This window comes from Chamaea fasciata, unplaced genomic scaffold (assembly GCF_029207755.1).
Source record: "Chamaea fasciata isolate MVZ Bird 193981 ecotype frontalis unplaced genomic scaffold, bChaFas1.0.hap1 SCAF_419, whole genome shotgun sequence".
In the NCBI taxonomy this organism is placed as follows: Eukaryota; Metazoa; Chordata; class Aves; order Passeriformes; family Sylviidae; genus Chamaea; species Chamaea fasciata.
In genome coordinates this window covers 1-14,078 of record NW_027094504.1, presented here as the reverse complement: position 1 = coordinate 14,078, position 14,078 = coordinate 1, and the positions used below count along the sequence as shown (strand labels likewise).

The following is a 14,078-nucleotide window of genomic DNA, read 5'->3' as shown; positions in this document are numbered from 1 at the left end:
ATTGGCCGGCGGCCGGGTGAAAGGGGAGGAGCGGCAGGAGGAAGAAGAAGAAGGCAGCAGCCGCCATGGCGGCCGCAGCGGGGCTGGAGCTGTGGGTGTCCGGGCAGCTGCAGGAGCTGCTGGGCCTCAGCGCCCGCCACGTCCCCGCCTTCCTGGTGGCGCTGGCGCGGCGCAGCCGCAGCCCGGAGGAGCTGCTGGAGCGCCTGCGCGAGACCGAGGCCTTGCGCGTGGAGGAACCGCGCGTGCGCGAGTTCGCGCGCCAGCTGTGGGACAAGGTGGGCGGGGCCGCGTGTGGGGACCGGGGGGAGGGTGAGGAAAAGGGGGCGGGGTTTCTGCGCGAGGCGGGAAAATGGTGGGAGTGGGCGTGGTTGTCGCTGAGGGGGGAGTGGGCGGAGCTTGTATGAGGGGAGGGGGTTATATTAAGGCGTGGCCTGCGGGGAATGGGCGTGGTTTCAAGCGGCATATATGCAGCGGGGCGTGGTCAATTTGGAAGGGGTGGGGCTTGAAGGCAAGGTGTTGTGGGGGCGTGGCGTAACTGACCTTAAAGGTGTCATCGCCGCGAGGGGGCGTGACTCCTGCACCGAGCAGCCAATCAGGCTAAGCTTTGGTTTCCAATGGGTGTGGCCATATTGGGTGTGGTCAGGTGGGTGTGACCCTATCGGATATGGTCAGGTGGGTGTGGCCATTTGGGGTGTGACCAGGTGGGTGCGGCCATATTGGGTGTGGCCGAGTGGGTGCGGCCACACTGGGTGTGGCCATTCGGGGTGTGTCCCGCTGGGCGTGTCCTGACCCCGCCCCGCCCCCAGGTGCCGCGGGAAGCCCCCCGGGAGCCCCCCGGGCGCGCGGCCGAGCGGGCGGCGCTGGAGCTGCAGCGGCAGAACCGCGGCTACCGATTGGTGGAGAGCGACGAGGAGGGGCCGGGCCCCGCCCAGGACCACGCCCAGGACGAGCCACGCCCCCGCCGACGACACCTGAGGCGACGTCACCGCTCCGAGTCCCCGCCCGAGGCGGCCGCGGCGTCACCTTCGCCGCCCCCGTGAGTACCTGGGGGATTTTTGGGGTGGGTCCCCCCAAATTTGGGGGGTTTTGGGGGGTCACGCCCCTTTTTTGGAGTCACTCCTTCCCCCTGAGCCTTTGGCCGTCGGAATTTTGGGGATTCCCGCCCTGGGAATCCCCAAAACCCTTTAAATTAATCCGGTTTTGCCGTTTTATTTTGGTGCTCCTGGGTTGGATTTTGGGGGTCCCAGGTGGGATTTTGGGGATCCCAGGTGGATTTTGGGGATCCCAGGTGGGATTTTGGTGCTCCTGAGGAGAATTTTGGGGGTCGTGGGTGGAATTTTTTTGCTCCTGGGTTGGATTTTGGTTCTCCCAGGTGGAATTTTTGGTGTCCCAGGTGGGATTTTGGTGCTCCCAGGTGGGATTTTGGTGCTCCCAGGTGGGATTTTGCTTCTCCCAGGTGGATTTGGGTGTCCACGAGTGAGATTTCGGGTGTCTCCAGTTGATTTTGAGGATCCCAACTGACGTTTTGCTGCACTTTTGACACCCTGGGTGGGAATTTTTTCCTCCTGGGTTGGATTTTGGTGCTCCCAGGTGGGATTTGGGGGTCCCAGGTGGATTTTGGTTCTCCCAGGTGGATTTTGGGGGTCCCAGGTGGGATTTTGGTGCTCCTGAGGAGAATTTTTTTGCTCCTGGGTGGGATTTTTTTTGCTCCCAGGTGGATTTTGGTTCTCCCAGGTGGGATTTTGGTTCTCCCAGGTGGATTTTGGGGGTCCCGGGTGGGATTTTTTTGCTCCCAGGTGGGATTTTGGTTCTCCCAGGTGGATTTTGGTTCTCCCAGGTGGGATTTTTTTTGCTCCCAGGTGGGATTTGGGTGTCCACGAGTGAGATTTCAGGTGTCTCCAGTTGATTTTGAGGATCCCAACTGACGTTTTGCTGCGCTTTTGACCCCCTGGCTGGGATCCTTTTGCTCCCGCCTCGCTTCCTCCCCCCCGGGACGGTTTTTTGGGGGCTCCCGGGGGGGTTTTTGGGGTCCCCGATCCATCGCCGGCCCTCCCCCAGAGCCCCCGAGCCCCCCGAGGAGGCGGAGGAGGAGTGGGAGGCGTCGGAGCGCGAGCGGCTGCGGGACCTGCGGGAGCGCGACGCCTTCGCCGAGCGGCTGCGGCGCCGCGACCGGGACAGGGACAGGAGCGCCCGCGGCGACGCCAAGGTGGGACACGCGCACACACACACACACCTGGGGGCGTTGGGGGGTTCTGGGAGGGGTTTGGGAGGATTTGAGGGGTCCTGGAAGGGGTTTGGGGGAGTTTGGGGGGTCCTGGGAGGGGTTTGGGAGGATTTGGGGGGTCCCGGGAGGGGTTTGGGGGGGTCCTGGGAGGGGTTTGGGAGGATTTGAGGGGTGCTGGAAAGGGTTTGGGGGAGTTTGGGGGGTCCTGGAAGGAGTTTGGGGGGATTTGGGGGGTCCTGGGAGGGGTTTGGGGGGTCCCGGGAGGGGTTTGGGGGGTCCTGGGAGGGGTTTGGGGGGGATTTGAGGGGTTTGGGGGGTCTCGGGAGGGGTTTGGGAGGATTTGGGGGGTCCGGGAGGGGTTTGGGGGGTCCTAGGAGGGGTTTGGGAGAGTTTGGGGGGTACTGGGCGGGATTTGGGGGGTCCTGGAAGGGGGTTTGGGGGGTCCCGGGAGGAGTTTAGGGGGATTTAGGGGGGATTTGCGGGTCCACGGAGGGGTTTGGGGGGAGTTTGGGGGGTCCTGGAAGGGGTTTGGGGGGTCCCAGCAGGGGTTTGGGGGGGATTTGGGGGGTCCTGGGAGGGTTTGGGGTGTGATTTGAGGGGATTTGAGGGGGTTTGGGGGTGTCCCAGGAGGGATTTGAGGGGGTTTCAGGGGTCCTGGCAGGGTCTGGGGTGGGATTTGGGGAGATCTGAAGGGTTCTGGGGGGGATTTGGGGGGATTTGGGGGGTCCCAGGGAGGCTCTGGGTGGGATCTGAGGGGTTTTGAGGAGGATTTGAAGGTTCTGGGGTGGATCTGGGGCCGTCGCCCCGTTTCCTCAGCCGCCGTTCCCCCCCAGGCCTACGAGGAAGCCCAGAAACGCCTCAAGGTCGCCGAGGAAGACCAAAGAGCCATGGTGAGAGCGGCCGCGGTTCCCTGCCTTCCCCCTTTCCTCCCCGTTCTTCCCATCTCTCCCCGTTTTTTCCTGGGTTTTCTCCCATTTCTCCCCATTCTCTCCCCGTTTTCTCCCGTTTTCTCCCATTTCTCCCCATTCTCTCCCCATTTTTTCCCCTTTTTTCCCATTTCTCCCATTCTCTCGCCGTTTGTTCCCGTTTTTTCCCATTTCTCCCCATTCTCTCCCCATTTTTTCCCCTTTTTTCCCATTTCTCCCATTCTCTCGCCGTTTGTTCCCGTTTTTTTCCCATTTCTCCCCATTCTCTCCCCATTTTTTTCCCTTTTTTCCCATTTCTCCCATTCTCCTCCCATTTTTTCTTCTTTTTTCCCATTTCTCCCATTCTCTTCCCCGTTTGTTCCCGTTTTTTCCCATTTCTCCCCATTCTCTCCCCGTTTCTCCAATTTTCTCCCATTTTTCCCTGTCCTCTCCCTGTTTTCTCCAATTTTTTCTGCATTTTCTCCCATTTTCTCCCATTTCTCCCCATTCTCTCCCCATTTTCTCTCATTCTCTCCCCGTTTTTTCCCATTTTTTTGCCAGTTCTCCCATTCTCTCTCTGATTTCTCCCATTTTTCCCCATTCTCTCGCCATTTTCTCCTCATTCTCTCCCTATTTCTTCCCATCTCTCCCCATTTTTCTCATTTTACTGTTTTCTCCCATTTTCTTCCCCGTTTTTCCCATTTTCTCTCATTTCCTCCCCATTTTCTCCCATTTTCACTCATTTTCTCTCTGTTTTTTCCCATTTTCTTTCATTTTCTCACCGTTTTTTCTCATTTTTTCCCATTTTCTCCCCGTTTCCCCCCATTTTCTCTCATTTCCCGTTTCCCCCCATTTTCACTCACTTTCTCTCCGTTTTTTCTCATTTTCACCCATTTTCTCCCTGTTTTCTCCCATTTTCTCGCATTTCCTCCCCCTTTCCTCCCATTTTCTCTCATTTTCTCCCCATTTTTCCCATTTTTTCTCATTTTCTCCCTGTTTTTTCCCATTTTCTCTCATTTCCTCCCCATTTTTTCCCATTTTCTCTCACTTCTTCCCCATTTCCCCCCATTTTCTCTCACTTCCCCCCATTTTCTCTCATTTTCCCCCGTTTTCTCTCATTTCCTCCCCATTTTCTCTCATTTCCTCCCCGTTTTCTCCCATTTCCTCTCACTTCCTCCCCATTTCCCCCCATTTTCTCTCATTTCCTCCCCATTTTTTCTCATTTTTTCCCATTTCCTCCCCATTTCCCCCCGTTTCCTCTCATTTCCTCCCCATTTTCTCTCATTTCCTCCCCATTTTCTCTCATTTCCTCCCCATTTTCTCTCATTTCCTCCCCATTTCCCCCCATTTTCTCCCATTTCCTCCCCGTTTTTTCCCATTTTCTCTCATTTCCTCTCACTTCCTCCCCATTTCCCCCCATTTTCTCTCATTTCCTCCCCGTTTTCTCCGATTTCCTCCCCGTTTTTTTCCCATTTTCTCTCATTTCCTCCCCGTTTTTTCTCATTTCCTCCCATTTCCTCCCCATTTCCCCCCATTTTTCTCTCATTCCCGCCCGTTCCCCTCCCCAGATCCCCGAGCTGCGGAAGCGCTCCCGCCGCGAGTACCTGGCCAAGCGGGAGCGGGAGAAGCTGGAGGAGCTGGAGCTGGAGATCCAGGACGAGGAGCTGCTCTTCGGGGAGGATTCCCTGAGCGGCCCCGAGCTCCGCCAGCTGCGCTACAAGCGCCGCCTGCGGGACCTGGCGCGGGAGTACAAACGGGCCGGCGACAGGGAGCAGCTGGAGAGGAGCAGCCGCTACCGCATCCCCGAGGAGAGCCGCGACAAGGTGGGGGCCCGCAGACGGCGGGGGCGGGGGGCGCGGCGGGGGCTGGGAAGGGGAAAATCTATCCTGGGAGGGGAGATTCTGGTCTGGGAAGGGGAAAATCCAGGCTGGGAGGGGAGATTCTGGTCTGGGAAGGGAAAAATCTATCCTGGGAGGGGAGATTCTGGTCTGGGAAGGGAAAAATCCAGGCTGGGAGGGGAGAGTGTGGTCAGGGAATAGAAAAATCTGGGCTGGGAGGGAGAATTCTGGTCTGGGAAAGGAAAAATCTATCCTGGGGGGGGAGATTCTGGTCTGGGAAGGGAAAAATCCGGGCTGGGAGGGAGAATTCTGGTCTGGGAAAGGAAAAATCCGGGCTGGGGGGGAGATTCTGGTCTGGGAAGGGAAAAAGCTATCCTGGGGGGGGAGATTCTGGTCTGGGAAGGGAAAAATCCGGGCTGGGGGGGGAGATTCTGGTCTGGGAAGGGAAAAAATCCGGGCTGGGGGGGAATTCTGGTCTGGGAAGGGAAAAATCCGGGCTGGGGGGGAAATTCTGGTCTGGGAAGGGAAAAAGCCGGGCTGGGGGGGGGAATTCTGGTCTGGGAAGGGGAAAATCTATCCTGGGGGGGGGAATTCTGGTCTGGGAAGGGGAAAATCCGGGCTGGGGGGGAGAATTCTGGTCTGGGAAGGGAAAAATCCGGGCTGGGAGCGGAGAGTGTGGTCAGGGAAAAGGAAAATCCATCCTGGAGTCTCCAGGATCTTGCCCAGGACCCCAGACCCCTTCCTATGACCCCAAATCCCCCCTGGACCATCCCAAATCCCTCCAAACCCTGTCCCCTCAGCCCAAATCTTCCTCTAAACAATCCCAAATTCCCCCTGGGGGACCCCAAACCCCGTGCCCTGACCCCAAACCCCGTCCCCTGACCCCAACCCCCGTCCCCTGACCCCAAACCCCCCAGACCCCGTGCCCTGACCCCAAACCCCGTCCCCTGACCCCAAACCCCGTGCCCTGACCCCAAACCCCCCAGACCCCGTGCCCTGACCCCAAACCCCGTCCCCTGACCCCAAACCCCGTGCCCTGACCCCAAACCCCGTCCCCTGACCCCAAACCCCCCAGACCCCGTCCCCTGACCCCAAACCCCGTCCTCTGACCCCAAACCCCGTCCCCTGACCCCAAACCCCGTCCCCTGACCCCAAACCCCATCCCCTGACCCCAAACCCCCCAACCCCTGTCCCCTGACCCCAAACCCCCAGACCCCGTGCCCTGACCCCAAACCTTGTCCCCTGACCCCAGACCCCGTGCCCTGACCCCAAACCCCGTCCCCTGACCCCAAACCCCCGTCCTCTGACCCCAAACCCCGTCCTCTGACCCCAAACCCCGTCCCCTGACCCCAAACCCCCAGACCCCGTCCCCTGACCCCAAACCCCGTCCCCTGACCCCAGACCCCGTCCCCTGACCCCAAACCCCGTCCCCTGACCCCAAACCCCATCCCCTGACCCCAAACCCCCCAACCCCTGTCCCCTGACCCCAAACCCCCAGACCCCGTGCCCTGACCCCAAACCTTGTCCCCTGACCCCAAACCCCGTCCCCTGACCCCAAACCCCGTCCCCTGACCCCAAACCCCATCCCCTGACCCCAAACCTCGTCCCCTGACCCCAACCCCCGTCCCCTGACCCCAAACCCCGTCCCCTGACCCCAACCCCCGTCCCCTGACCCCAAACCCCGTCCCCTGACCCCAACCCCGTCCCCTGACCCCAACCCCCGTCCCCTGACCCCAAACCCCGTGCCCTGACCCCAAACCCCCCAGACCCCGTGCCCTGACCCCAAACCCCGTCCCCTGACCCCAACCCCCGTCCCCTGACCCCAAACCCCCAGACCCCGTCCCCTGACCCCAAACCCCGTGCCCTGACCCCAAACCCCCCAGGCCCCGTCCCCTGACCCCAGACCCCGTGCCCTGACCCCAAACCCCGTCCCCTGACCCCAGACCCCCAGACCCCGTCCCCTGACCCCAGACCCCGTGCCCTGAGGCTGCCCTCCCGCCGCAGAAGATCCCCGAGCCGCAGGAGGCGCCGGAGGAGGCCCTGGCGCCGCGGGACGAGCAGAGGCGCTGGGAGGAGCAGCTGCTGGGGGCGGCCGCGCTGCGCTTCGGGGCGCGCGACGCCGCCCGCGCCCGCCCGGCCCGCGACTACCAGCTGCTGCTGGAGGAGGAGGAGATGGTGCAGTTCGTCAGCGCCGCCCAGCTGGAGGGCACGGACCCCCACAAGGTGGGGCCTGCGGGGTTTGGGGTCACCAGGGGGGGTTTGGGGTGGTTTGGGGTCAGCCAGGGGGGGTTTGGGGTCAGCCAGGGGGAGTTTGGGGTGGTTTGGGGTCAGCCAGGGGGGGTTTGGGGTCAGCCAGGGGGGGTTTGGGGTGGTTTGGGGTCACCCAGGGGGGGTTTGGGGTCAGCCAGGGGGGGTTTGGGGGGATTTGGGGTCAGCCAGGGGGGGTTTGGGGGGATTTGGGGTCACCCAAGGGGGATTTGGGGGGATTTGGGGTCAGCCAGGGGGGGGTTGGGGTCAGCCAGGGGGGGTTTGGGGGGATTTGGGGTCACCCAGGGGGGATTTGGGATGATTTGGGATCAGCCAGAGGGGATTTGGGGGGATTTGGGGGGATTTGGGGTCAGCCAGGGGGGGTTTGGGGGGATTTGGGGTCAGCCAGAGGGGATTTGGGGGGATTTGGGGTCAGCCAGGGGGGGTTTGGGGTCAGCCAGGGGGGATTTGGGGGGATTTGGGGTCAGCCAGGGGGGATTTGGGGGGATTTGGGGTCAGCCAGGGGGGGTTTGGGGTCACCCAGAGGGGATTTGGGGTCACCCAGAGGGGGTTTGGGGTGGTCCAGGGGGGATTTGGGGGGATTTGGGGTCACCCAGAGGGGGTTTGGGGTGGTCCAGGGGGGATTTGGGGGGATTTGGGGTCACCCAGAGGGGGTTTGGGGTGGTCCAGGGGGGATTTGGAGTCACAGGATGGAGTTTAGAGGGGGTCTGGGGGGGTTTGGGGTCAGCCGGGGGAGGTTAGGATGGTTTGGGGTCACCCAGAGGGGATTTGGGGTCACCCAAGGGGGATTTGGGGTCACCCAGGGGGTTTGGGGGTCAGCCAGGGGGGGTTTGGGGTCACCCAGAGAGGATTTTGGGGGGGTTTGGGGTCACAGGAAGGAGTCCAGGGGGGATTTGGGGTCATGGGAAGGAGTTTAGAGGGGATTTGGGGTGGTCCAGGGGAGATTTGGGGTCACCCAGAGAGGATTTGGGATGATTTGGGGTCACCCAGAGAGGATTTGGGATGATTTGGGGTCACCCAGGGGGGGTTTGGGGTGGTCCAGGGGGGTTTGGGGTCACCCAGTGGAGATTTGGGGTGGTCCAGGGGGGTTTGGGGTCACCCAGGGGGGGTTTGGGGTGGTCCAGGGGGGTTTGGGGTCACCCAGAGGGGATTTGGGGGGGTTTGGGGTCACCCGGGGGGGGTTTGGGGTGGTCCAGGGGGGTTTGGGGTCACCCGGGGGGGGTTTGGGGTGGTCCAGGGGGGTTTGGGGTCACCCAGGGGGGATTTGGGGTGGTCCAGGGGGGTTTGGGGTCACCCAGGGGGGGTTTGGGGGTGGTCCAGGGGGGTTTGGGGTCACCCAGGGGGGGTTTGGGATGGTCCAGGGGGGTTTGGGGTCACCCAGGGGGGGTTTGGGGTGGTCCAGGGGGATTTGGGGTCACCCAGGGGGGTTTGGGGTGGTCCAGGGGGGTTTGGGGTCACCCAGTGGGGATTTGGGGTGGTCCAGGGGGGTTTGGGGTCACCCAGGGGGGGTTTGGGGTGGTCCAGGGGGATTTGGGGTCACCCAGGGGGGGATTTGGGGTGGTCCAGGGGGGTTTAGGGTCACCCAGGGGGGGTTTGGGGTGGTCCAGGGGGGTTTGGGGTCACCCAGGGGGGTTTGGGGTGGTCCAGGGGGGTTTGGGGTCACCCAGGGGGGGTTTGGGGTGGTCCAGGGGGGTTTGGGGTCACCCAGGGGGGGTTTGGGGTGGTTTGGGGTCACAGGAAGCAGTTCAGGGGGGATTTGGGGTCACGGGAAGGGGTCTGGGGCGGATTTGGGACGGTTCAGGAGAGATTGATGACACTGGGGTGGGTTTGGTGACCCTGAGAGTGTCCCCAATGTCCCCAGGACGTCCCCGAGGCCGAGCGGCGCTGGCACTGGGGTCACTGGGAGGTCACTGGGAACACTGGGGACACTGGGAGGTCACTGGGGGCACTGGGAGGTCACTGGGGTGAGATTGGTGACCCTGAGGGTGACCCCGGTGTCCCCGGTGTACCCAGGACGTCCCCGAGGCCGAGCGGCGCTGGCACTGGGGTCACTGGGAGGTCACTGGGAGGTCACTGGGAGGTCACTGGGAGGTCACTGAGGTCACTGGGAGGTCACTGGGGTGGGATTGGTGACCCTGAGGGTGTCCCCAATGTCCCCGGTGTCCCCAGGACGTCCCCGAGGCCGTCCCCGAGGCGGAGCGGCGCCGGCAGTCGCTGCAGGACAGCCGCCGCTCGCTGCCCATCTTCCCGTTCCGCGACGAGCTGGTGGCGGCCGTGGGGCAGCACCAGGTGCTGGTGATCGAGGGCGAGACGGGCTCCGGGAAAACCACCCAGATCCCCCAGTACCTGCACGAGGAGGTGACCGGGACCGGGACTGGGGGGACTGGGGGGGACTGGGAGGGACTGAGAGGGGATTGGGGGGACTGGGAGGGGATTGGGAGGGACTGGGGGGGACTGGGAGGGACTGGGAGGGACTGAGAGGGGATTGGGGGGACTGGGGGGGGATTGGGGGGGACTGGGAGGGGACTGGGAGGGGATTGGGGGGAACTGGGAGGGGATTGGGAGGGGATTGGGGGGGACTGGGAGGGGATTGGGGGGGACTGGGAGGGACTGGGAGGGGATTGGGGGGAACTGGGGGGGACTGGGAGGGACTGGGAGGGGATTGGGAGGGGATTGGGGGGGACTGGGAGGGATTGGGAGGAGACTTGGGGGGGACTGGGAGGGAACTGGGAGAGGATTGGGATGAACTGGGAGGTCACTGGGATGGACTGGGGGGGATTTGGGGTCACCTGGGCTCTGGGCGGGGGGTCACGGGGGTCGCCGGGGTCCCTGTCACCCCGCTGAGCCCCGTGTCCCCCGTGTGTGTCCCCGTGTCCCCAGGGGTACACGCGGGGCGGGCTGAAGATCGGGGTGACGCAGCCGCGGCGTGTGGCCGCCATGAGCGTGGCCGCCAGGGTGGCCGTGGAGATGGGCACCAAGCTGGGCAACGAGGTGACGGCGGGGACACGGGGACACCGGGGGGACACTGGGGACACTGGGGACACTGGGGACACTGGGGGGGACACTGGGGACACTGGGGACCAGGCTGGGCAACGAGGTGACGGCAGGGACACGGGGACACCGGGGGGACACCGGGGACACTGGGGGGGACACTGGGGACACTGGGGGACACTGGGGACACTGAGGGGGACACTGGGGACACTGGGGACCAGGCTGGGCAACGAGGTGACAGCGGGGACACGGGGACACTGGGGACACTGAGGGGGACACGGGGACACTGGGGACACTGAGGGGGACACTGGGGACAGTGGGGACCAGGCTGGGCAACGAGGTGACGGCGGGGGACACGGGGACACCGGGGGGACACTGGGGACACTGGGGACACTGGGGGGACATGGGGGACACTGGGGACCAGGCTGGGCAACGAGGTGACGGCGGGGACACAGGGACACTGGGGACACTGAGGGGGACACCGGGGACACTGAGGGGACATGGGAGACACTGGGGACACTGGGGGGACATGGGGACACTGGGGACACTGAGTGGGACACTGGGGACACTGAGTGGGACACTGGGGACACTGAGGGGACATGGGAGACACTGGGGTCACTGAGGGGGACACTGGGGACACCGGGGGGACACCGGGGGGACACTGGGGACACTGGGGACCAGGCTGGGCAACGAGGTGACGGCGGGGACACGGGGACACTGGGGACACTGAGGGGGACACTGGGGACACTGAGGGGACATGGGGGACACTGGGGACACTGGGGACATGGGGGACACTGGGGACACTGGGGGGACATGGGGACACTGGGGGGGACGTGGGGCGACACTGGGGAGGTGACACTGACCCCGGGGAGGTGACAGTGACCCCATGGAGGTGACAGTGACCCCAGGGAGGTGACAGTGACTGCAGGGAGGTGACAGTGACCCCGGGGAGGTGACAGTGACCCCAGAGAGGTGTCAGTGACTGCAGGGAGGTGACAGTGACCCCGGGGAGGTGTCAGTGACCCCGGGGAGGTGACAGCGGCGTGTCCCCGTCCCCAAGGTCGGGTACAGCATCCGCTTTGAGGACTGCACGTCGGAGCGCACGGTGCTCAAGTACATGACGGACGGGATGCTGCTGAGGGAGTTCCTCACCGAGCCCGACCTGGCCTCCTACAGGTGACACCGGGGACACCTGGAGGGACATGGGGACACCGGGGACACCTGGGACACCTGGGGGACATGAGGATAATGGGGACACAGAGAGCAGGGCCAGCCACTGCCCCATCCCTGTCCCCGTGTCCCTGTCCCCGTGTCACTGTCCCCGTGTCCCCAGTGTGATCATGGTGGACGAGGCCCACGAGCGGACCCTGCACACGGACGTGCTCTTCGGCCTCATCAAGGACATCGCGCGCTTCCGGCCGCAGCTCAAGGTGCTGGTGGCCTCGGCCACGCTGGACACGGAGCGCTTCTCGGCCTTCTTCGACCACGCGCCCGTCTTCCGCATCCCGGGCCGCCGCTTCCCCGTGGACATCTACTACACCAAGGTGGGACACGGGGACACGGGGGCACGGGGACATTGGGGACACTGGGGACACTGGGGACACTGGGGACACTGGGGACATGGGGACACTGGGGACATTGGGGACACTGGGGACATTGGGGACATGGGGACACTGGGGACACTGAGAGGACATCAGGGACATTGGGGACACTGGGGACATGGGGACACTGGGGACATTGGGGACATGGGGACACTGGGGACACTGGGGACACTGGGGGCATTGGGGACACTGGGGACAGTGGGGACACTGGGGACACTGGGGACACTGGGGACACTGGGGACACTGGGGGCATTGGGGACACTGGGGACAGTGGGGACACTGGGCACACTGGGGACACTGGGGACACTGGGGACACTGGGGACACTGGGGACATTGGGGACACTGGGGACACTGGGGACACTGGGGACATTGGGGACGTTGGGGACACTGGGGACAGTGGGGACACTGGGGACACTGGGGGCATTGGGGACACTGGGGACAGTGGGGACACTGGGGACATGGGGACATTGGGGACACTGGGGACATTGGGACACTGGGGACACGGGGATACTGGGGACATTGGGGACACTGGGGACACTGTGGACACTGGGGACACTGGGGGCATTGGGGACATTGGGGACACTGGGGACACTGTGGACACTGGGGACACTGGGGGCATTGGGGACACTGGGGACACTGGGGACACTGGGGACACTGGGGACACTGGGGACACTGGGGACATTGGGGACACTGGGGACACTGGGGACACTGGGGACATTGGGGACATTGGGGACACTGGGGACAGTGGGGACACTGGGGACACTGGGGGCATTGGGGACACTGGGGACACTGGGGACATTGGGGACATTGGGGACACTGGGGACAGTGGGGACACTGGGGACACTGGGGGCATTGGGGACACTGGGGACAGTGGGGACACTGGGGACATGGGGACATTGGGGACACTGGGGACACTGGGCGTGTTCAGGGGTACCTGGGGGTGTGGGGGGAGGTGTTGGGAGCATTTGGGGACATGAGGGGACACAGGACGAGGGGGACGGCTGGTGCTGATGTCCCCTGCTGTCCCCCTGTGTCCCCCATGTCCCCCCTTGTCCTCTCCTGTCCCCCCGTGTCCCCGCTGTCCCCGCAGGCGCCCGAGGCCGATTACCTGGAGGCGTGCGTGGTGTCGGTGCTGCAGATCCACGTCACCCAACCCCCCGGGGACATCCTGGTCTTCCTCACCGGGCAGGTCAGTGTCACCCCGGTGTCACCCCGGTGTCCCCTCGGTGTCACCCCGCGGCCTCCTGCCGTCCCCATCCCCGCACATGTCCCCAGTGTCCCCAGTGATGACCTTTGTCCCCTCGTGTCCCCTCTGTGTCCCTGATGTCCCTTGGGTGTCCCCGACGCCCTGAATGTCCCCAATGTCCCCTCAATGTCCCCACTGTCCCCGCGCTGTCCCCGGCGCAGGAGGAGATCGAGGCCTGCGTGGAGCTGCTGCAGGAGCGCTGTCGCCGCCTGGGCTCGCGCCTGCCCGAGCTGCTGGTGCTGCCCATCTACGCCAACCTGCCCTCGGAGCTGCAGGCCCGCATCTTCCAGCCCACGCCCCCGGGCGCCAGGAAGGTGCGCCGGCCCTTTAAGAGATGGGGCGGGGCCTCGGCACGGGGCGTGGTTCGGCGGGGAAGGGGTGGGGTTTGAGGGAGAGGGGGTGGGGTTTAAGGGGAAAGGGGTGGAGGTGAATTTAGGGAGCCAGGAAGGTGCGCCGGCCCTTTAAGAGAGAGGCAAGCCCTGGGGAGGGGGCGTGGTTTAATTAGAAATGGGTGGGGTTTAATTTAGGGAGCCAGGAAGGTGCGCCGGCCCTTTAAGAGAGAGGCAAGCCTTGGGGAGGGGGCGTGGTTTAATTAGAAATGGGTGGGGTTTAATTTAGGGAGCCAGGAAGGTGCGCCGGTCCTTTAAGGGAGGGGGAGGAGCCTGAGAGGGGGTGTGGCTCCATGGAAAAGAGGTGGGGTTTAAAAATGAACTATGATTAAGGGGTGGAGCTTAATTGGGTGTGGCCCCCAAAGGGGTGGGGCTCCTGGGAGGGGCTTAATTTGGTTTGCTCCGAAGGGGTGTGGCTTAATTGGGTGTGGCTTGCAGGGCGGGACTTGATTGGGTGGAGATCCGGGTGGAGATCCAGGTGGGCGGGACTTAACAGCGTGCGCCGTAAATGGGGCGTGGCTAAACCGGGTGCGGGCGGGAGGGGGCGTGGCCTGCCAGGGCGCGTCCCAGCGTCACCTGGCCGGCCCAGGTGGTGGTGGCCACCAACATCGCCGAG

The 14,078-nt window shown here is 63.6% G+C and overlaps 2 protein-coding genes across 2 annotated transcripts; both read left to right on the top strand.

The window, feature by feature from the left end:
• The first annotated feature begins 42 nt into the window (after positions 1 to 42).
• LOC136305451 (pre-mRNA-splicing factor ATP-dependent RNA helicase DHX16-like) lies at positions 43 to 11,543 on the top strand. The gene is made up of 9 exons (XM_066208711.1): positions 43 to 275; positions 807 to 1,036; positions 2,059 to 2,206; positions 3,058 to 3,114; positions 4,698 to 4,952; positions 6,972 to 7,190; positions 9,405 to 9,593; positions 10,116 to 10,226; positions 11,287 to 11,543. Exons 1-9 carry the CDS (start codon positions 66 to 68, stop codon positions 11,404 to 11,406), a joined length of 1,539 nt encoding a protein of 512 aa, XP_066064808.1. The 5' UTR covers positions 43 to 65; the 3' UTR covers positions 11,407 to 11,543.
• A 23-nt stretch (positions 11,544 to 11,566) lies between these two features.
• On the top strand, positions 11,567 to 14,072 carry LOC136305447 (pre-mRNA-splicing factor ATP-dependent RNA helicase DHX16-like; the record flags this gene model as incomplete). The annotated part of the gene is made up of 4 exons (XM_066208702.1): positions 11,567 to 11,770; positions 12,756 to 13,016; positions 13,235 to 13,387; positions 14,052 to 14,072. Coding segments are annotated over exons 1-4 (639 nt in total), but the record flags the coding sequence as incomplete, so codon positions are not given.
• Between the last annotated feature and the right edge of the window lie 6 nt (positions 14,073 to 14,078).